General features: G+C 36.6%; 1 protein-coding gene across 1 annotated transcript in view; it reads right to left on the reverse strand.

Moving 5' to 3' along the window:
• Nucleotides 1-24550, reverse strand: part of MCTP1 (multiple C2 and transmembrane domain containing 1) — a 601695-nt gene that overhangs the window by 211414 nt on the left and 365731 nt on the right. The window contains exons 4-7 of the mRNA XM_003785982.3: nt 24303-24382; nt 20258-20369; nt 11957-11995; nt 3464-3523 (exon numbers count right to left, since the gene is read on the reverse strand). Of these exons, the coding sequence (XP_003786030.1) occupies nt 3464-3523; nt 11957-11995; nt 20258-20369; nt 24303-24382 (291 nt within the window). The remainder of the gene's footprint in view (nt 1-3463; nt 3524-11956; nt 11996-20257; nt 20370-24302; nt 24383-24550) is intronic.

Here is a 24550-nt window from a genome sequence, read left to right on the forward strand (position 1 = left end):
TTTAACTGTCCTCTCTGACTCTAATGGTGGCCAAACCAAAGTTCTTAAGCATTTACTAGGTGCAAAATAAACGGTAATAAAAAAAGTCCTCAGATATATTTGATCTGATGGGTTTACTAAAATAATTTACAGATTTCTACCACTAATAAGGGAAAGGAATCATAGTCCTAGGTTTAACTTACAGGGACCTTTAGTCTTGAGACTTTTAATTAAAAGTTGCACATATTTTGAAGTCTTATTTTCATACCTAAAAGTGTCAATAGTTCCTGAGCTCTTTTTGGATACCCATAGATTACGCACAGTTGAGTTGCTGGGCAGGTAAGCACTTCACGGAGGGTCACCTTCTCATCTCACCAAGTCTGGAACTCTTCTCAGTGTTTTCCTTCAACCACACTTATGCCAGATCCAACTAGAAGGCAGCCCCTAAGGGAACTTCCAAATGTTCTGCTTTTTTCTATGTAGGCTTTTTTGCCTTTTCTCCATTTTTGTATGAAGTATCTTGGCATATTCCAGCCTTTTCCATTTAAAAAAAATAACATTTCTAAGTGGGGCACAGTGGCATATGCCTGTAATCCTAGCACTCTGAAAGGCTGAGGCAGGTAGATTGCTTGAGCTGAGGAATTCAAGACCAGTCTGAGCAAAAGCAAGACTCTGTTTCTAAAATGAGCCAGGTGTGGTGGCAGGTGCTTGTAGTCTCAGCTACTCTGGAGGCTGATACAAGAGTTTGCGTTTGCTGTGAGCTATGATGCCATGGCACTCTACCTTGGGCAATTAAAAAAAATAACATTTCTCTTTGTTCACCATAATATTCTTCACGTTTGTTCAATTAATTCTGTTATCAGAGTCTGGATATCAACTCAATGGAGATTACTAAGAAGAAACTTAAGCATGCTAAATATTTGAAAGAACTGCACTAAGTTGGCACCAATTCATGGGAAGCTAAAGTATTTAATAAAATTCTGATTTAATTATAGTAATCTGATTTGATTTCACATAATTTTTATGGTTTTCATGGGAAGCATGGTTATTGCCAGATCAGATGCTTAAGGTTTTGTATCCTAAGATGGTATTTGGATGAATTATAAATGCTATGCATTTGGAAAGTTAGAGTATCTCTGTATCAGTTAAGTTCTTCATTATTTCACTCTCAAGAGAATTAAGATCTAACAAGTGGGGCTGACTTACAGCCACAAGCTCGCACTAGGATGCAGTCTCACCCGTGTGGATCAGCTGCTTTCTCCTGGACATGTGTCTTGATCCTTACAAATCCCAATAAGAATTTCTCTCAAATCACATCCTATTTAGTCCACAAAGCACATGGACACTCTTCATGCACGTTTTTTTCTGAGCTATTTAGCTTTTGCACATATCTAAAAATATTCATGGGTAACCTCCTTCCATATACATCTGTAGAATAACAATATTGTTTGGGTACAAAGCAATGACATTGGTTATCAGAGTGACCTATGCAAGATGATATTCATCCAAAGTAGACTGGTCACTGTTTTTTTGATTTTGTAAATGGGACATCAAGCACAGCAACCTCACAGCTCTCAAACACATCTGTCCATTCGTGGCTTACAGAGCCACTGAAGAAAAGGGTGATATAATGGAAGAATTTAAAAGGGTCTTGAAAAAGAAAAAAGACTAAGGAGCAGCTCTAATTATAAATGACATCTCTATTCCCCATCAATCCAAAGAGGACTACACTGCTTTAAGTTCTTCAGAACATCTACTTCTATGGCATTCAGAGAGGGAGAAATATTGGTCCTGATCATACCATATGGGTACCTCAGGGCAACGACATCAATTTTCTGGGCCTTCATTTCCTCATTGGTAAAATAAATGACCCCTAAATGTTCTGCCTTTCTGACTCAATTAATTTGTCAATTGTTTGTTGTCATATACCAAGGAAAAAATGTTACCACTGTACCTTAGATTCAAAAATCTTTTTTTGTACTTACATATCTATTATTCTAAAACCAGACAGTTCAAGATTTTGAGAAAGATTATTAAAGAATATTTAAGGATGACAACCCAGTGGGAAGTACTCATAAGTGGGAAACTAATTTGGAAGTTGCAAAGTGGAAAGAAGATGTCGAGGGAGCTCGTGGAGAGGGAAACCTTTGAAAAGAATTAATTATGGAGTTGGCCCTGGTGACAACTCTTCAGTAGCAATGACCAGTCTGAACATGGCTGTACATGGAGCAAACTAGACACAGAACACCCCTAAAATGCTGCTCTCAAAAAAGTATGCTGTATGAATTCACCATGTTTGTGGGGCTTAAGAAAATGGTGAACAAAATTTTGGATAAAGCCATTTTCCACTTAAGATCAGGGAACAATGTAAAATCAATCTTCCTGTGTGTTTATGGAAAATACGTAACCATACAAAGAGGAATTATTGTTATCTAAGCATAGATGCAGAGTGAGTTCAGTGCAGGCAGCCATACGGTAAACCAAAATGCAATGAAGACACTGTATAATTAAAATAAGCTTACAACAGTAAAAGCCTGCAAAAAAATAAATCTGTTGGAGCAGGCGGGTTGAATAGACGTGGCTTCCATTTGTTCCCTGGTCAATACAAGATTAAATTCAGTACCTGCCAGTCTGCTTAAGAGACACTACAATAAATCTTAACATTCTAATGAAAAAGGCAGTTTTCGATCATGAGCATGAGAGTTCTCATGAGTTTGAGAACTAAGAAAGGAAAATGGCCAGGCCCTAAGAGAACCATTTTCATTGCACTATTGATTGCTACCTAATCATATACCAAGTGTGAATTTTCAAAGAAAGAGGGAGACTTTTAAAGGCAAAGCAGCAAGTGCATTAGTAACAAATCATGCTCTGTAGAATGCAGAATGATAGCCAAGAAAAAAAATGGATGAGAAAGGTCACTATGCTGAAGTCACTGAAGATTGAATTAAATTGCAATGGCATTTAAGACAAATTATCTGTGAAATTTTCATTTTTGTTTACTTAAATCAAAAGTAGAGTTGCTGTTTTCTAAATTGTAGGATTTCTTTTCAAGAAAAGATCACTGATCATCTAGTACATACTTAGTATATATATCTATCATAAATCATTATAACAGAAGTAAATTTTTCCCAAACAGAAATGGAAAAGAAAATAATCCTATTTTACAAGGATTGGGAGAAGCTTTACTAGACCTTTTAGACATCACCATCACATTCCGGGAAGGTTCTTGGGCCTATTCAGAATTTTGAATAAACTTGATCCCATCAAGAACTGAGTTTAAGGAAATGTTAAACACATGAAGTTCTTTGCAAATGAAGAAATAAGAGTCAGTTACCTAGATGATTGTAATAAAAATTAATGAGGAGGACAAATGAATACATCTATTTGGGAACCTAATAAAAAAGTGAATTTCTCACTTTCCATTTAACTTTCAAAACTACTGTCCAGAAGTAAAATTCAAGAATATAAAAGGTTTAGACTTTACCCTCCAAAAGAAAGACTTCCCAGAGAAATAAGATCCAACCACTTCATTTTCTGAGAGTTCCTAAAAACAAACAAATTATTTAGCTAAATGTTAAGATGTTACTAAGAATAATTAGTATTCTAAATCAAAATAAATAAAATCAAAGCAAGTAACCCCCCCCCAAATTATATATCCTAAAAATACTTGAGATATGTGGAAAATGTAAGTTTTCTTCCCTTGGATAAATTAAGGTTTTTGTCTTATTCATCTCTGACATCAGTGGTAGTAAGTTGTGAGGGGATTATTTCAATAATTTTTTTGTTTATTAAGTCATTCATACATATATCATAAGTACATTTATGCCATTATGGATTTCAATGTGTTGATTATTTGTACAAATTGGATTGCTTACATCCTACTAATCAATATAGCCTTCACCTCATTTACCCAATTACAGGAGTACTTACCTCTTTATAATTAATAGTTTGTTAATGTATCTCAGAGTCTAATGTTTCATTATAGAAATTAGAACTGTTTAAGCAGATTTTAAGATTTTGAAATGAAGCAGGTAGTATCTGTTACTTTAACAAAAAGAGTGTATTAAACATGGGCCTTCAGAGCATTTTAAAAGAATGATTATAGAAGTCTTATTACATAAACATTTACCTATTTAAATTTGGTTACATTTTATGGCTTAAAATTCTGTATTCCTCCTAGGAGTAAAGTTCTTAATTTTATGATAAACTAGAGTATAACACAATATAAATGACTTAGTTAGCTTTGAGCTCACCAAAAATAATTTTTAAAAAATGAACACTAAGAGAGGTCGGGTTAAAAACAAAGCAATGAATTCAAGTTGGATATTTTATTACTTAATGCTCTCAGACATTAACGAAATGAAACCAAGTTAACTTTCAGAAATAAAAAAAAATCGTTAACCACTTTAAAACACAACATCTAAATCACACTCTTCCTTTAAACCTGAAAGTTTTGCATCCTGTCTGAGTGTCAGTTCTGGAAAACTGATGACAGTCCTGGGAAAGCATCAGTCTTTGTCTCTGGGATGAAGAGGAAGCAGTTTGCGACTTCCTTGATTATTCTGTGTGTTTGTGTTAGGGATTACGACTGCACCCAATGCACGATAGGTGCTTAGCAAATATGTGCTGATTGACGGTAAGTCACTCCGAGTGACATGTAGTTAAAGACTTATATTCCTTCCAAACATGATACCAAAAATCATATTAGGAAATAATAGTGAGCCAAAATATTGCCAGGTGTTCAGCAGTTTAAATAATCCGAGTTAGGCCTAGAATTACATCAGAGATTGTCTATGCAAGCTACCTGCGCTTTTCACATGAAATCTGTCTCTTAACTAAACCAATTACATTTTCCCAAGTCACCCGCCTATGGTTTGGTCAGGTAATCTGACTAAGGTCAGAGGTCACTGGGAAAAAATCTTGCATTTAAGACATTGTTCTACCATCACCACAAGGTTGTGATTTGTTTACATTTATACCTTTGCTTTTCCTCTGTCACACGTGACACATTCTCACATCCGTTTCTAAAGAGAGAAGCTGTTTTCCTTAAAAAAAAATAAAGCTGACATTTAGACACTGGGGCACAAATCTTAAGGGGAATGACTGCAGTATTTGTTTGATGCTATACTATTTTTTAACTCAATGAACCCCATTCTGAACTTTAGAAAAGGTACATGTTTTTCTTTTCAGTTGTGAATTCTGTTCACTTTGATTTAAAACTCTTTTTAAATTAAACAGCATTTTTAACAACACGTGGGAAAATTATTTATCATAGTAAAAGTTAGTGCTTGAATTATCCATATACAAACAATTTCTCTTTGTATAACTTGAGTCATAGCAAAAGGTATGTAACTAGGAGAGTTTTACCTCAATGCAGACATGTGAAGGCAGCTTTAATGAGATGAAAGCTTTGGCTCCAGATCTAAGATAGTTAACAAATAATGTTAACATGGATTAAACATCAAATGGCCATTTAATGTTTACATGGATTATCAGTTTATTGTTTGGATAGTCTGGGGTGACTGATATTGAAGCTGCACAAACTCTATACTTTCCAATCTTCCTCAGATAAATGCAGAGCCTCCTAACCTAATTATGTGCCAAACATGCAAAGAGAAAGGAGATTTGCACATTTTAGGGGTGGGGGGATTTTAACTATCAAGATTTAGGACTTAGGTTTCTCTGTTAAAATTTGAGAAACAAAAAATATCACTCACATTGGATCCCTTGAAGTCCCTGAGCTGAGCTTCCGTGTCATGTTTAATTACTTCTGTCGTTGATCAACCAAAATTTATATTTCACTGACGACCCATATTCTTGTGTACTTTAGGCCTTTATTTCAAGTGAAACAGTTTAATTTTCTTGTGAACTCTTGTGCCATTTATTGGTCTGTGTAAGTATGAAATTTATAACAGACCAGCCAAGGCCTTGCTTTCACTAAAGTTTCTAATGACGGCAATAGTAATAATCAAACATCCTCAGAAAAGTGGTGATTTTATTATGGAGGTCAGGAAAAGCAGCATGAACTATTAATGACTTCCAGAGAACATCTCTCTTGGACCATGGTCACACATACTTGTTACATCTTAATCTTCTTCAAGACACATATTAAGTGAGAAAAAGTGCCATTTTAAAAGTGCTAAGATTATAACATAATGCAAAAGGAACGAGAATAATAAACAGAGACAACAAACTGATACAGGAAAATTATCAAAGTTATTCTGAATAATGAATTGCTTACTGACACTTCTAATTGATGAAAGTAATGAATCCATTGAGAATTGTATTTATTTCTATTTTTGCCTCCAAAAATCTAACACATACTAAGAAAATTTTTTCTCCAAGATAAGAATACTAAATATGAATTGAAAAATTAAACAGATTTTAAACTAAAAAAATCTAGATGATAATTTCTTTTCCTCAGGTAAAAGAAACTAAACCACAGAGGTTTTTTTTTTTTTTATTCTAACAATTAATATAAAAGCTATTTTTCAGCCAGCTACATAAAATAAATCAGAAATCTTTAAGGACTTTTTCATCAGTGGAACAATAATAAACCACCACATTCTTACTCAAAATGATATTTTTAAATTGCCCTTAATGTTTACAGGGCTTTAATCAGATTATTATAGTTCAGCAATTCTTCAACACTTGAAACATTAAAAATAGATTTGAAATTGTGTAGCCTGAGATGCAAATATAAGAGTGAAGTTAGCCAGCATTACTCATTCCAGAGGCATATTTTCATAGGAGCACTATTCCCTTTCACCAATACCTTTTGGCCATTTAAGATATTAAAAAATAAGCAAATACACAAATAAATCCTTTACATAAGCTTTCCTTGTCAGACTATAATCGCTGTTCATCACAGCCATTGCTCATGGATGCTTCCATCCTATCAATCAGGATGACTCAGGATACTGACTAAACCTACAAAAGTCACGTCATCTGCGCTTTGGAAGCAGGATCCTCACAACATTAATCACAACTGTTTTCACTATGGACATTCAGAGTTAAAACCAAAAAATCTCCTCCACGTAGCTCTCAGTTTAACATCTGTTTGTCCATCCCATCCATCCATTCATCCAACTATCACTGACTTATCATCTATCTATCTGCAAACCAGCCCTTAGTTCTATTATCCTAGCTGCCTGTTACATTAGTTCTCTCCTTTTGATCAGCTCAGAAAGGGCCTTAGGAGACCAGTTGGCTCACTTTGTAACACATGCCAGCAATGTGAAGGCTAGTCGACCACCACACGATAAACATCACTGACCTGGGACTCAGGGGCTGTGGAGTCCGTCCTTTGCTTAAGATTATATTCCATGCTTTCACTCTGTGCCAGCTGATTCAGATTTGACCCCACAATATTTAAAAAATTCAACAAGTGAAGTCCAAGAAATGCAATGCCATTGCTATAGCAAATCCCTATAGTTATGAATTATAATTCTACTTAAACATGAACAATATCATATGCCCTTGGGGAAATATTGTCAAAAGAGCAAGAAAAAAATTACTTCAATACATAAAATTTAATTGTGATTCCATGTGTTTTGTAGGATAATAAATACTGGCATTATAATATCTCAGTTTTAAACAAACTTATTACATATTTCAGGACTTTTGTTAGCTGGAATCAAAATATACTCTTTTAAAATAGAAATACTCATTGCTGTTAACCATTTATTATTGCATTTTGGAATGTCAGAAGTCTTAACTACCAGTTTGACTTCATGGCACTTCCAGGTAACACAGATTTGGAAGGACAGATAATGTCAAGGTAATGATGTTTTAAAGGAATTTTATGTTTCCTTCAAAAACATTAAGCATATCATTCTTCAAAGACAAATGCATAGTAATTAGAAATGTAGCACTGAAAAAAAGTCATTTTGGTCACTCACAGTTGCAAGTCTAAGATCAAAAAAGTTGTAATTTTTTGCAGTTTAAATAAAAATTCATCTGTTTATTATAAAAATATGAAGTCTTTATAGAAAGACGGCCCCAATAATTGTTAAATAATGACTATTTTTCATTATGTCTGTGTGAGGTGTATTAAAGAAGTGCCGATCTGTGTCTCCACTGTTATTGAAATTAAAGCACTGAGAGGTTTGTGCATTTTAAAGTGCCATCCAAGGTGTCAGGTCTAACTACTACGCCTCACAAACTCATAGAGCTGGAAGTGTTCTCTAGTTTAAATTAGTAAGGTCCTTGCTAAAAGTCTTATTAAAAATTGCTTCATTTAACCAATGAATAAAGTGTTTTATAGTTCATTAAAATTATGCTAAGTGATTATAATAAAATCTTTCTTAAAAGATGTATTTAAAAAAGGTAGGAGCCATCAGATAACAGAGGGCATGATAAGGAGATACCACCACAGTCATCTATCTTGTATTTTTCAAAGGATGAACTCTTCTTAAAGAAAATAATTCTAAACTGTTACTGTTGAGGATATGAATTACAAAGTGCATATCTTTATGTTACCACAAAAATATTTCCCATATAATTGAAGTAATTTATTAGAAGTGCATAAGTTCATTATCTCACCTTTCCCCATTGATAAACTCATTCTTGTAGATTAAAACACATACACACACCCCATGGTGCCAAATTATAACTGCTTACTGTCTGATAGAGCCTTATTTCATTATTTTTTTCCATTTTTGATTGGACTCCACATAATTTATTCACAAAACACATATAAATCTTCTCTTTTGAGCTCACGAAACTTTCTTGGTGAATAATTTAAACTTAGAATAAATTATCAGTTGATAAGCTTTTTCTAAAGAATAAAATATTATAATAACTCAATGCATTATCATTTCTCTACCAAAATGCATTTTGTCACATAACTGTACCCCTTTGACCTGAATAATTTCTCTGTTGCCCAAGTTTACAGAGACATTGATCCCCTCTTCTTAAAATAACATTCTTCTACAATAGCTGAATGTGGGCAGAATTTAAAATGTGCATGATGCCTGCGGGAAAACCAGAGTGTTTTAAAGGATATTTCCATCCCTAGAGGAGGAGATATAATGGAATTTGTAACCATTTAATGGTTTATACACCACTCTAATAGAGTACATGTTTTATATATTCTTGCTTTCAGAGATAAGTTCATGTGCATTTTTCCTCCTACATGTTACTAGGCGATAACATAATTACCCCCCACATAATCCATATGTTGATCCTGAACAGCAGTCATGACTTCCCTGTCCTCAGCCTGGCTATTCTGTCCTGATTTCAATAGTAAGTAAACCTCACAGTGGGTGAGTACTACAGATAGTAAGACTCCCCCTGAAAACAACCTGTCATTGGCAGAAGTACGACAACAAAAATACGGAAAGAAATCTTATCCCAGAAAGTCAAGATGACAGAATGATGAGCAGATATTTAAGTCACGGGGAATTCCAAGAGCTGATTCACCTTGGATTCAGGAAGACGTGTATTAATAAAAATAACTGTGTCAATTTAGGCATCTCCCTCTGTAGTTACATTACCTCAGAAAGAAACCAAGTAAATAAAGAAAAACTCCATGTTGGAGAGAACCACCACCAACGTTATCTGGCTGTCTTTGAGTCTTTGCTATAAAGTTTATAATTCTCAGACTTTATATTCTCTGTTGGTGAAAGACAGGCTGCTTGTCAGGAGACTTCATTCTGGAAATCAGGATTCCAAAGTAGAAATGATCTATGTTTATATAAAACACGTGCCTTTGACTTTGAGCGTCGTTATATCACTTTATTAACACCTTTATGAAACACCTGTACTCAAATGTAAGGTGCATAAATTCCTTACTCAGGAGGCAAAGGTAAGGTGAGGCAAATTCCTTACTCAGACAAGAATCTTTAAGAAGATATTTCATAATTAGAAAAGGGTTGCAAAATAGTAATATAGCAAAACTTAGAAAAGTACAGTGCAGTCACATGTGCTTTATTTCCCAGAAAGCACCATTTACTGGAGGAAAGGATTCAGGGAGCAGTTTTGACTTAGAAGTGTGTGTGAAGGATAGTGAGTAGGTAGCAAATGAAATGTCAGACTTCCCCTGGATTTTGCATTCAACACTGTGCTCTTGTAACACTAGTATGGATGAACACAGTAAATGTTTTAGGGCACAGGGAAAATGTGAATGAATTGGCTGGCATTCAGTATGCTCCCACGGAAAAAAAATCAAATGAATGGACTGATTTTACTTTACTAAGCATTCAATATCCCCATTAAATTTTCAAAATTGAAAATCCCTTTGGCTAAAACCCAAAGCCATGTTAACACATGTACCAAGTACAATCTTCCTAGTACTCAGGTAAGTGCTGAATTAGACCCAGGAATTCTGTATCTTCAGTGGAAGCTTGAAAACTGTATCAATGTGAATGAATTAGGTGTATTATTAATAATAAATAAAAATTCCAAGAATTTTACATAGAAAAATAGTAGAGGATAGATGGAAGACTTTTAGTTAATTTATCTTTAAAATAAAATTTAAATTAAATTTAAATGTAAATTAAATGTATTTTTAAAGAAGAACATTTCTATTCTTTTAGTCTACAATAAAATGGACTACTTTCACTAACTGATACTAAATGCCACATAATCTCCTGCTCTAGCATTGCCTGTTAATATATCTGAAGGGGAGAATATTGCTACGTATTAACAGATTGTTATATTTTTTATAAAAATATATCTTAATACAGCTACAGAATGAGAAAAGCCAAATTACATGAATTTTAAAACATATACTTTTAATATAATATCAGTATAAAGAAAAACATAATACAAATATGAACAGTGCAAATATTTCCTTAAAACTTCTTGAAACTTCATTCTGATTGGTAAAAAGCACAGTGAACTAAGGTGAAAGTATTCAGCAACCTTCCTTACTGCTTTTTACTTTATTAAAATGATCAAAATGACTTTTAAGGGGGCCCTGCCTTTTTTTATGAGCCAAAATATCTTTTGGTCCTTAATGATATGACTGCGGCTCTCAAGCTATAGGGGGCGGCCCCTTTGGAACTGTATTAAAGGGCCGCGGCATGAGGAAGGTTGAGAACCACTGTGCTGTGAGAACTAGGGACAGAATATACAGTCGGAGATTCTTGTTAGAAGAGAATAAGTCATTACCACAAATATAAAAACATTTTAACATTGATATGAACATTCTCTAATTCACAATAATAAAAATGACAGAATGAAAGAAAAATTTAAATAGTAGCATGATTTAATCAGAATGGAAAAAAGAAGACTGCCATGTTCCAGGGTCTAAAAAAGTTAGCAGCTGTTAAAAAGGAATACTGAACTATTCTGTAAAAATTTGAGCAAACAAAAATTTTACAAATAAAATTTCTTTTATTCATTTCATCTTGGTACTCATATTTATCTGTGTCCAAGAGTGGCCCCACCATGGAACAAATTTAAAGCTTAGTTTCTATTTTATACGTTCTAAAAGAGCCAGAGTTTAGTAAGTTACAGGAACCAGAAACTCCTCTCACTCCCAAGAGTCATTAATTTCTTGAAGTGAGAAGAAGAAATGAAGGAAAATTGTTCTTATCATACACTCCAAAGATGTAGCAACATAGGAGTTTGAGTTTAGAAAACTTCACACTCTAATTTCCATGACTGAAAACCAATAAATTGTGTGAATCTTTTTTTTCCATCTGGAGCTGGCCCTGCCCTTGCCTGGTCATTTCATTCCTAGAGCAAAGCAGTTTTCTAGACCCTGTTGTGCATATGAGGAAGCCAGACACTGAGAATGACGCTGAGAAGTGACAGAGGTCGGGAGAGATGATTAGGATGCCAACGATCAGTGTGGTTTCCGCTCATTTAAAAAGCATCACATGATTGCTGAAAGCTTATGGGGGGGAAGTCACAACTGAACAGTGTTGAGTCTCATGGCAAAGTTTGGAGAGACGCAAGAGAGATTGGGGAAAGCAGCTGACAGTTCTTCTCAACAAGAAAAGCTGAAAGACCACATGCTAAGAATTACCTTACTTGATCTTTTCCAACTCTTCCTCATTAGCATTGTCTGTGGATGAAACAAAGCATTTTCATTATCTTTTCACTCAAGTAGAGAACAGGGCAGCCAATTGTTTTCTAGAGAAAACGTAACATCCGCCAGCCCTTGAAACAAGCAGCAACTACACGAGACAATTGCTTTTCACGCACACAGGGCTGGAGAAGCGACCTTCACACTCGAGCAGTCTTTCTGGTGAGAGTTAATTTGCTTTATGCCTTTGTTCAAAGAAATGGAATGGCATATTTTAAACAGAATGGACAATTAGAATACCTTGATCATTCACTGAAAAAAAGTACATTGAGTGTCATGATTTGCAACTGTTCCTTCTGGCGGTGGGGGTTGAGGATGGACGTGGCTTTATCAGGTATGTACTAATTTCTCTCCTCACACATTCAAAGTCTTTTGCTTGGGTGGCATCTTAGGACTGTCTCTGTTTCAGTTAGTCTTTAACTACATCAGGATCTACAAGCAGATTCAATTGAAAAAAAATGCCTCATGCTGTGGTGGCCATTAGTACATTTTCCTACGAAATGTTTAGCTGGAACACATCCTATAAACTAGTTTATTTGTATCATAGTAAGAGGTATTTTGGGATAAAAGTTTTAAATAAGATTCTGGAAATTGGTGGTAAGTACCCAAGATCATTAGTCTCTTTTATAAAGGAAATCATAAAAGCTAAAGATTTTTTATTTCCTCTATTCATTTCTAAAAATTTCTCGGTGACCACTGAGATATTAACCTTTCTGTTTGACCTCTTGACTACATCTTAGCTTTACCATTATCTGTAAGGTAGATGAAGAATAGGAATATTTGGGACAAAGCTTTTAGAAATGCTGGTCTGATTTGTGCATCAGGGAATTGCGCTGACGTTTTACAGACCTGTGGCGTCTTCAGGAGATTCACTGCAAAGAAGGGCAATTTCAGAAACTACTCCCCAAAAAAGTTTTACTATCAAATGAAGGCAATCTTTTGCCTAAACCAAAATAGAGGAATTATGTGGACATTCTAGGATATGAAATTAAAAAGTCACAAAATTGTCAAAGATAATAATACAGTCCTCTTTCCTATAGGTATTTTTTAGGGTATATTTTCTTTCTATACACTCTCTGTGTTAAATGTTGACAGATACATGGAAGAGTAATAGATTTCCTAAGGTTACAGTAATTCCCTCTCACTTCTTATATTTTTCTTTTCAAATAGATCCAGGAAGCTGTAAAGCATTTTTATCAAATATCATGGAGACATTTTATATTTTCAAAGTTCTAATGTCCAATTCATTTTGAAGCAATAAATCCCTCCACTGGGTTGTGGATATGGACACCCAATAGACATGTTTGCTGTTGATCCCAAATGAGCCATTATCATCGGTGTCATCAGCACTGCCACCACCACCACCACTTCCTCCATCCTTGCCAAAACGCAATTGGAAACCAAAAGCTGTCAGGATATGCCATATTCACAGAAACTGCCACATTAAGAATCAAATATTAAAGCGTCAACTTTCTCAGAAAGCAGAGTTTCAATGGACAAAGAATGGCAATTCCTAGATTCAATGTTTCCATTCAAATCAAGTGAAAACAATTAAGATAAATAAAGAAATAAAACCTCTTAATCCATGATCATTTATCATCATCATCTAGCTTAAGAATCTTATAAAATCCCATTCACGAGAAATGTTCTGCTATGAGAAACGGATTTTGAGCTTTAGAAAGAGTGGAATCTCATGACAACACTAGTTAATATCATGAAAATTTGATACTGGTGGTGAACTTCACATCCCCTGACTCAGAAGCACTGCATAGAAATTAACTTTCTGTATGAAAAACAACATACAGGGCTAGTATTATTCCTGATTCTCAAAATCAGCTTTATAAACAGGTTGCATGGTTTTGATTTTCAGACTAGGAAGCTCATGCAAGCAAAAAGTCAGTGATTTCCTGAAGTATAAAGATGCAAGATCTGGCAGTTGTGAGAGTCAGTATCTAATTATTTTCCTGATTCAATATCTAATCTATGAATAGATTCAGTGACTCTCAACATGGGCCTCTACTTTATAAAAAAATCTCTGCCTCTTGAGCCAAATCTATTAGCTAAGCAATGAGTTAAGCATCCCACTTCAAGTCCATTTGCCTTTCAGGTAGTTGGTTTGAGGTGGATTTACTAAAACTGAAAATAGTAGAAAAGTTTTTAAAAAATAAATTTAACAGATACACTATTGATACTGTTACCTTTACTATACAAGAGGCATGTTAGAGAAGAAAGATTGGTCGGAGAACTTAAAGAGAGGAGATGAAGCAAACTCTAGACAAATAAAATTTATTTTTTTCTCTGTGATCTAACTTCAGCTAAGAAACATATGAATTCTTTTTTGAAAGTGTATTATTAGATATTATTATAGCACAGTTCAAATTTGTCATTAGCAGCTCAACTTTCTTGAAGCCAATGAAAGGAATAAAGTAGCATAAAAATATGGCCTGTGATAGAGCAGTAGCAGTGATTGTTTCTACAAGATTATACAATCTCTGGTGGCGCCCGTAGCTCAGTGAGTAGGGCGCCGGCCACATACACCGAGGCTGGCAGGTTCAAATCCAGCCTGGGCAAACTAAACAACGATGACAACTGCAACAACAACAACAACAAGATTATATAATCTTAATCCATTTTTTACTGTATTTTTTTGTTGTAGTGATTTTTTTGGCAATTATATAGCTGCTATACAAAAACAAAATATCATAGGATGGTTAGATATTATTACAGTATATATATCTTACAAAACATACATATTCAACTTTTTTAGGTGGATATTTCTTCAAATGTTGACTGTGTAATAATTCTGAAAAATATAAAAATTAAACCAAGATGAAAAAATGTTTTAATTCCTTAAAGACCAACAAAGGCCAATTCATATGTTTCTTTGAATTGTCAGTTTTTTCGCCTTTGCTAAGCAATTTGTAGGTCTATGTTATTTAAGAGAGTGTGTAACACAAATTAACTCACTTTTATTTCACAAATTCTCCAATGAAGAAAGCTGTGGATTGAACTCTGCTAGAAAAAGAGCCAGAAAGAACTCAAATACACCATTAAGACAAAAATGACATATATAGGACAGACATGGACACACCACACACACCTGCAGGTTCAAAACAGTACATGCAGTAAGACCAGAATCGACAGTTATGCCATGCAACTCATCAGCATGCCCCAGGAAAGTTTTGGTTTCTTGTACACACAATGCTGGAAACTTTAAAAAAAGTATAGATATATAGATCTATGTATCTGTTCACATCTGGGATTTCTCAAAAAGGATCACAAACTCAGTGAAGAAGATTTTTACAACTGCACTTGTTATCACTTCTACTATGCTTCTAAAGTTACCGGAATTGGATACTGTGTGCTTTAGACTAGAGGTTCTCAACCTGTGGGTTGTGACGCCTTTCTGCACATTAAAGGTTCGTGGCATTAGGAAGGTTGAGAACCACTGCTTTAGACTCAGAGGCTCCGTAGATTCAGTAGCCTGACGGGGTTTTCAACTCACTCTGCAGTTTTACTGATTTCCGGAACTGGTAATCCATACGAGGAGAAATTCTCCCAACTGCACTACTCATGGAATGTTCATCAGTAATACGTGCATAAAAAACTCACAAGATAACTGACTTAGAAATCTTAGCTTTTTTGTAAGGCTAGGTATTTCCAGTTCTTCATTTCTTCTTACTTTTTTACAGCATTTTTCTTCAAATGAATGTTCTATTTCCTACTTGATGGTTAGCCTTTATCTGTTAGAAGCTCTTGAAACTCATCTCTTCATTCTCCATTTTAATACACATAAAATATTTAGCAAAATCTTATTAACACAGGCATAGAATAAACATAGTTTATGAACTAATGTCTTCAGTCCTGAAAGCTTAAAATAAATTATGTCTGAGGTAGTAATCAAAGACAATAGACCTTTCCTTACGATTTTGCTACGTGAGGGTCAGTGCAACATTGTCCCCTTCCTTCCTGTGCATCACCCTTAATTTGGGGGTACTGAAGCCCCCAGGAACCGATTTCTGATTTGCTGCAGTTTTAGCTTGAATCTCTCTAAATAAGATTGGTTGCTGGATAGCTTGTGAAAGTTCAGCCTCAGTATGCCAGTCTCACCGCACAGTGTGTGATAGATAGATTTTAGACATATGAAAATTTAATTTGAAGATACATTGGCTCTCTGATTGATTTTAACCAAGAAACTTCAAATGTAGCCCAGAGAAATATATTTAGCTGATAGAAGACATGTCAGAAAGCGGAAAAAATTGTAAATGTCTTTACAATTAGTTAAAGAATTCCTTGAGAGGAGCAATGAGGCTTGATTTTAAGCAGATTATCATTAATACATTAAGTTTAAGAACTTATAAAAGAAAAATTAAATCATAACTTAATCACAATTCAATATTGTTTGTGAGAACTTCAGAGACTTGAACACTGAGGTATGAAAAACAGCTTAAAAACCTTCCCCTGGGCCTTTGAAGCATCCTGCGAATCTCTGCAGAGAGAAGTCTGCAGACAGCTGGACCAGGTTTGAGAGACTTCGTCATAAGGACGGGCTTGAGATCTCCCCATGACGGGATGGAGGGAAGTGAAGGACGGGCACATTTCAGGCAGACAAACGGCACAGAGAAAAGCCAGGACATGCAAGCTGGTGAACTGTGGAGGCTGGACAGGGTTTACAGGGAGGCCACAAATGCTGCTTAGTGGAAAGTCTCAAAGTTCCTTGGGAGGAGTTTCTGCTTAGTTAATGAAATAGTCACAGCTCACTAACCCTGGGAAGAGAAAGAGGGAGTCCCGGAACCTGGAAGATCACTTATTGATCAATAAGTGTGTTTTTTTTTTTTTTTAATTGAGACTTATGAATTGAGACTAAAAACCAGTGTTGAAAAATCTAATAACTAGTTGTAGAGAACTTAAAAGAATAGCTATAGAACTACTATAAAGGACAAACAAACAAAGAAAAAAAACAGTAAAAAGTCAATTTATATGTATTTGTTGGGAATTTTCATAATGTAAAGCATACATTTAGAAACCCAGATTCAAATCTAGGCCGTCAGAATAGCAGGATACTGTGTCCCCGTAGAATTTCCTATGGGGACTCATTCAGCCTCCCTCCTCTTTTGGTTGGCTCAGCTTGCACCTCTACAACCAAGCCTCTTCCCCGCTCACACCTGCAAGGATGACCCAGGATGGCATCAGCCACCTGCCTGCTCAGGTGTGACGGAGGTCAGGATGGGAAGGGCGAGGGTGCTGACCAGACAGAGGCTGGCTCCATGCCGACTGCGGTCACCGTGCCTTTCTGAGCACTGGCTAAACACTTGCTTCTCTGAGGATGAAGAAAGAAGCCAGGGAAGAGTCAACAGTGGATGGCAAAGAAGGCACCAGGGCCCAGTTAACTCAGCAGCGCAAAGTCACTGCTCGCTGGGACTCTGAGGGGAAGACGAGTGAGGCGCTGCAGGAAAACACTTGGTCAGAAAGGCTTTCCTCCGAAGTGTCTGGGCAGTCGAGGGATGTGAGCGAGAAAATGGCATGAGGACTTCAGGAGGATCTTTTTGTGTGGAGGGTGAATGTGGCTGGAAAGATTTGATGAGGAGAAAGGAAAAGGAACAAAAGCAGGTGACGGAAGCCAGACATGACGTGTAACTTACTGGTGATCAGTAATTTAAATAATTTTAAATTACTTGTTTCTAATTAGAAAGACATTGTGCCTAAAAAATAAGGCTGCACAGCCATTGAAGTTAAGGATTTTTGCAAGAATTTTTGAAGAAAAAATCACATTGAGAACTACTTCGCCTGTGCTGATGTAAGTTTCTATATAATTTAAAACTCAGCAGCTTCATCGTAAGGTTTTCTGATATTAACTTGTTCCCTCAAACCCTCAGTTTGATGTTAAAGCATTTTGTAAATGTAATGTAAAATTTTAGTAGACAATCCCTCACCAAATCACCCAAATAGCCATGACAGCTGCTATATCATTTCAATCTCCAAAATATTGTAAGTGAAGATGCTTTGGGAATACACAGAACCTCAGCATTTTATGAAATGCTGCCCTTCATTACAATAACAGTGACCCTCAGGTTAAGGACAGTCTATCACCACGTTTTGCTGATTTCACCTCCTGTAGGTAAACGAGCTGATTTCCCTCCATCTCTACCTCTGACAGTTCTAGTCCAAACCCCAGTCATCTTCCTCTGGATTTTTATGTGTCCTCTTGTCTCTGTATATTCATTCTTAGCCTTTTAATCTGTTTTCTACAACACAGCTACAGAGATATTTTCAAAGACAAATACGATTATGCTCCTTCCTATTTACAGTCCTCTCAGTGGCTCCCACTGCTCTTTGGGAGAAGACCACAAACTCTAACATGGCCAACAGGCTCGACACAGTCTGGGCTTGTCCCTTCCACTCCAGCAGCTCTAACCACCTGCACCCTTTGCGTCCCCTTTCTCTAAACTCTAGGACTTTCCAGTTCCTGGGATATAGCACACTTTCTCTACTCACAGGGCCTGGGCATGTGCTGTCTCCTCTGCTTGAACTGTTTCCTCTCTCCCTGGTTTTAATTCCTACTCATGCTTTATACCGCAGCTCCCATTTGACTTCCTTGACAGAGAATCCCCGTCCCTCTGACTGGAACACATTTCCTGTTGCTCTGTCAGCATCGTGCCCCCTCCTTCACGGCTCTGAAGCCGTTGTCACTGTACATTTCTAACAGTGTCTGGTGGATTCTGGGCTCCCCACTGTATCTAAGTTCCCTTGTATCTAAATGACTAGCACAGGAATTGCTTATAGTAGATTTGTGATAAATACCTGGATTATTTGAATAAAACACAAAGTAAACATATGTAATGTATTCCTGTGTATGGATCAGCCAGCTAGGATATGCATCTGGGCTTAGCTGGATGGAATAATACCTTCTGACCTGGTGACGTCTAAAATGATGGCTTCCATTTCTACATAGTATTTGTGAAAAGGTTTCCTTGCCCACCCCTTTGCATAAGAGTGCATCTGCACACGTATGTACATCATTTCACTGTGCTAAGTCCTCATACTAAGTATTATTATTTATTTACTGCAATTTGTGGCCAGGGCTGGGATTGAACCTGCCACCTCTGGTATATGGGGCCAGCACCCTACTCCTTAAGCCACAGGCGCCCACTAGGTATTATTATTATATTTGATAATATTTGTTGGAAAATAGAAATTTCTTCCTTGGTGAATAAAGTACAGGCACTTAACCCATATTTAGCAAATATTATGTATGAATCTACATATTCATACTTTAATTTTTTAAAGGAATAAATAGAAATACTTCTTGAAAAGTTTCAGTGAGTTTAAAGTGCTTCTAAATCTGAAGTTGAAATTCACTATATTTACCTATAATCTAGAGAAAAATGTTAATAATAGCCTTTCCACAAACAATATATAATCAACTTTAATCATGCATTATTTTAAGGCAACAATATATATACAGTGCTGAAATAGAGTATTTGAAGTTGCCTAAAAAAATTGTCTCTACTACTAAAATATGTTACAATCAGACCTAGAATAGTTCCCCGGTACATGAAAACACACTGCGTCTAATAAATAATCTCTGGTCAATTGTGGCACAAAGTGCAGTGGCAGCATACCGATGCGGGCCAGGCCTGAGGTGTTCACTGTCAGTCGGGGCCTGGGAGTAACTGGCTTGTCCGTCTCTCACAGCAGCATGGTGTGCCAGGAAGCACAGACAGCTAGTGCTGAAAAATGGGCAAGACCCATGTGGAGCCCATCAGAAAGAGGCAAAGTACTCGCTTAGCATTCAGCAAACAAGTACCAGAAAGCAGAAACTCTGTTATAATTTCACCCAATTTTCTTTGTGACGTTTCACCTGACAAAACCGTCAAAACAGCAGGGCCCGCATACCTCAATGTGGGATCCTAAAGATTCAAATCACTAGTAAATGTATTCCCTGAATGAATACTAATATTTGCCTATAATATAACACATCTGAAATTGAGAAATAAAGTTAAAGTAAAAGTTGCAAATCTGTTTCTTACGCATAACAAGAGGTTCTGATCTGGAGCGAGGGGCGGGAAACTTGAGTTGAAAAGATGGAAGCACGACCAGCCACACCCAGGTACTCACAGAAACAGTCCAGGCCCGATTCTCATGTGCAGCTTCTCTTTACTATCTGTGTCCAAAGAAGGCTCACAACAGCGAACAAGGAAGAGCAAGAAGGAGCTCCTGCTCGGTTGTGGAGGAACTTACCACATCCCTGGACGTTCCTTCTTTAGGGGTAAGAACCACAGAGAGCAAAATGATCCCAAGATCATGGTCGGGATAATGGGGATCCTTCAGAGTGAGGGTTACATCTGTGGGCCTGTCACAGAAAATAAACAGTTATTAGATGAAGAAGCAAAAATACATTTTTATAAATAATTATTATTTTAAGAAGAAAAAAGCAATTGTGCTTTACTTCCTTGGTACAATTTTGGTTGTTATTAAAATATCACCAATGTATTAAGTTACCCACTAAACTGTGAGCAAGGGTCTATCTGAATTCACTGGATGAAATTCTGCCCATCATGGGACTCTAGAAAGTTACTATGAAGAAATGACAACCCTATTGAGTAACCCATTAGGCTGTTTTCTTTGATCTCTAAATCCAAACAGAGTAGATGCAGCTATAGTTTTACAAATTTGAGTCCAGCCACTGAATGAGGGTCACTTGTTGACCACTTAGCTTGCTTATAATTCTTCAGGAATTTTTTTAAGCAGCAATATTTTAAAGTAAACAAGTGAATGGGGAAAGAGGAAAACATAGATTATGATTTGCCTGATATGTATTATAGACATACTTTAAAAATAATGTGCAATCATTTAAAAGAACACCCAATATTTAAAGCAATACTTCTATTTTTGTCTATTTAAATCTATGCCTAAACAATTTTTAGATTCTGAAAGACAAGGAAATCAATAGTTATGAGTTAGCTAACACAGGCTTTGGAACTCAACAAGCATCTCCGAGAAAGAGACTATGAATAACTCAGTATTATTCACAATTATTTTTTGAAAACAACGCCAAATGTGCATTGAACTGACAATGCATGGGTGACATCTTGCTTGGGTACTCTGATTAATATAGAACAAATAGGCCCCCCCCCCCCGCTTATGGTTTGTACCTAGGTGTCTGGGGAACAGCCAGCTCTAAGCAATACATCTTGAAATGTTGGTAAATTAGGAATGTTCCTTTGTTCAGTTGTTCATTCATTTCAGTTACAAAAAGTGTGTTAAACATACATTAAATGCCACACACTGTGCTAGGTTCTGGGTAAAAATCTGAGGCTGTGACCAAGATTAAGATCCTTGTCTTTAGGCTTGGCACTTGTAGCTCAGTGGCTAGGGCACCAGCCACATACATCAGAGCTGGCGGGTTCAAATCCAGCCCAGGCCTGCCAAAGAACAATGACAACTACAAGCAAAAAATAACCGGTTATTGTGGAGGGTGCTTGTAGTCCCAACTATTTGGGAGGCTGAGGCAAGAGAATCACTTACACCCATAAGTTTGAGGTTGCTGTGAGCTGTGATGCCACAGCCCACTTCTGAGGGTGTGACATAGTGAGACTCTGGCTCTAAAATAATGATAATAATAATAACAATATCCTTGTCTTCATGGAGCTTAACTTGTAGGATATGACACAGCTGAATTCCAGTTCTAGAGAGAGGTTTTGGCGGGGACAAGAACCTTCGATCTTAGCTGCACGTCAGAATCAACTGGAGAGCACTTTTTAAAACATCATTTTCCTGAACTCTCCCTGATAACTGGTTCTACAGATCAGGAGTAGGGTCTGGAGTCTCTGTTTGTTTTTTTTTTTGTTTGTTTGTTTGTTTGTTTGTTTTTTTGTAAAGCTCCCAAATCATGTCCTTAAATGGCAAAGATTGAAAATCAGAGGTACTTTTCTTTCTTTCTTCTTTTTCTTTTTTGAGACAGTCTCACTGTGTTGCCCTCGGTAGAGTGCCATGGCGTCATAGCTCACAGCAACCTCAAACTCCTGGGCTTAAGAGGTCCTCTTGCCTCAGCCTCCTGAGTAGATGGGAGTATAAGCACCTGCCTATTTTTTGGAGACAAGGTCTTACTCTTGCTCAGGCTGGTCTCAAACTCCTGAGCTCAAGGGATCCACCTATCTTAGCCTCCCAGAGTGTTGGGATTACAGGCATGAGCTGCTGTGCTCAGCCTCACAGGCACTTTTCAATGCTAAGATTTTACAGTACTTGAAAGTCTTTCACAGGATACTTATTTGACTAAATCAAGGCATGATACCATAAAAAGTATGAAAAATGTTTTGGTGTCAGGGGTCTGAAGTGAGCCATAAGGAACCTGTCAGACTGTCATTATACATTAATTAAAATAGTTGTGAGACAAATTGCTCTAATGTTAATTTAGTTATAACTAATCATGGTTTGATTGTAACAACTTATTCCTTTTATTTTAATAAATACATATTGGGGGTGGCACCTGTGGCTCAAAGAGTAGGGGGCTGGCCCCATATACCAGAGGTGGTGGATTCAAACCCAGCCTTGGCAAAAAAAAAAAAAAAAAAAAAAAACAACTGAAAAAAAAACATATTGGGCATTCTAGCATATATATGTCTGTTATATGTGTGTGTGTGTATATCATTAGTCAACACTTCATTGCATTTTTAAATAATTACATGATAAAAATTTAAGAATATTTGTAATTGCTTTATGTTATATCTTTTATTTTCTTTCAAAAGGATACTTTAATGTAGTATATAGTAGCATAAGTATTTATATGACTACTACTATTATTCATTTTTCTATACCCAAAGACTACTGATTATACAGACAATGAAAGCGCATATTCAAAAATGTGGTTTTAAAAAGTGTAATTTGCTATTTATGTGGTTTCGAGAGATGAGAATTATTAATACATAAACTATTTAATGTGGTAAAATACACACTAAATGCTTGTATCTAATCTGTTTTAATTTCCAAAATTAGTCCATATTTTTCCTTTAAATTATTTTTCACAAATGATGTATCTTTAATAGAGAACAAAAGACAATTACGCTTTGGGGTGAAGGCCAGCAATTTGCACACAAAGGTCTACAGAGAAAGTAATTGTGGCCTTTCTGGAAGAACAGCACAGTCCACTCGGTTGAGCTCCATTTCAAGGTAATGGACTCCATACAACAGCACTGAGGCACAGCTGCTTTCCTGGGAGGTCTGTGCAGAGAGGTGTGAGCTGGAGCTAGACTGCAGGCCAGAGCCAAGGGCATGCAGGCAGGACAGGGAAGGCTGCTCTTTTGTCCAGTCAGAGGCTGGAAAAAGTGACCATTGCAAGACCAGCTGGCTGCCACTGTGCTCAGACTTTGTGACTGAAACACGGAAGGGGCTGCTCTTTCTATTTCTCTACTTATCCACATGCACAGAAATACGAAGTCGCGTCTGGACCACCGCTCTGCTTGCCTGGTTTTCGCCATCCCTGCTGCAGGATGTGTTATAGGACAGCATGGTTGTCTAGAACAGACTGGAATTCCCTCTCCTTAAAACCATTAAAGATTTCACAGCCTCCTCTGCAACCCATTCTCGTCCTGCTGGACCTTTTAAAAAACTGTTATTTCTCTTCTATAATGCAAATGAATTCATACCTCCTATACAAAAATGCATTTTGAAGAATAAAATCCCCTTATTTGGTATAAGGAAAGACTAATTCTGATGATCATAATGTAACTTTGCAACCCATCCAGGAATAATAAATAACATAACTGAGCAAATACAACCAATCCACATTCAAGTTAGGAACGCTTCTGGGTACACTGGTGCTGGCCAATTGGTGATGGCAAAATCAGTCTATGTTGGCTCAAGTGATAAGTGAGATGTCGGTCTTTGAAGCAAAAGTGTATACATTTTATTTCATAGACAGTAGCCTGATTCTTATATTAATAATTAAGATTGACATACGTAAGTTTCTTTATGGCCCACTATGACCATGTGACCAGGGGATATACCTTTCATCTCTAGATTCCTGGTGCCGTGGGACAGAGTAGGTGTACAATGATTGCTGTCGAATGAGGAATGAGGCAGTCACAGAAGATGCTACCTGTCTTATTCCCAGTGAGTAGACAAGAAAGATGAAGTTGAGAAAGGCTGGCTAGCACAAAGGCTCACAGTTCTAAATGACAGAACAGCAATTAGAGCCCAGAAGGGCTGAGACTTCCTTACACAAGCCCAGCTACATAACAGGTGTAGTGGTTACACCTGTTACAACAGTTACAGGTTCAAAAGTTACCTGTTTAACTCCAACTGTGTAAGATCCAGAAAGGCTGAGCCCATAAAGTCATCCTGTAGTCCAAAATCATAGTCAAATACCTAAGAAACCAAAGAGACAGGCATTGTTATAAATAATTCCAATGTAAGTTTTAAATGATAACGTTTTGATTAGAAAATATTGGTTGTGGCTCGGCACCTGTGGCTCAAGCAGCTAAGGCGCCAGCCACATACACCTAAGGTGGCGGGTTCGAATCCCCAGCCCAGGCT

Source organism: Otolemur garnettii, unplaced genomic scaffold, assembly GCF_000181295.1.
Source record: "Otolemur garnettii isolate 467f Iridium unplaced genomic scaffold, OtoGar3 scaffold00017, whole genome shotgun sequence".
Classification (NCBI taxonomy): Eukaryota; Metazoa; Chordata; class Mammalia; order Primates; family Galagidae; genus Otolemur; species Otolemur garnettii.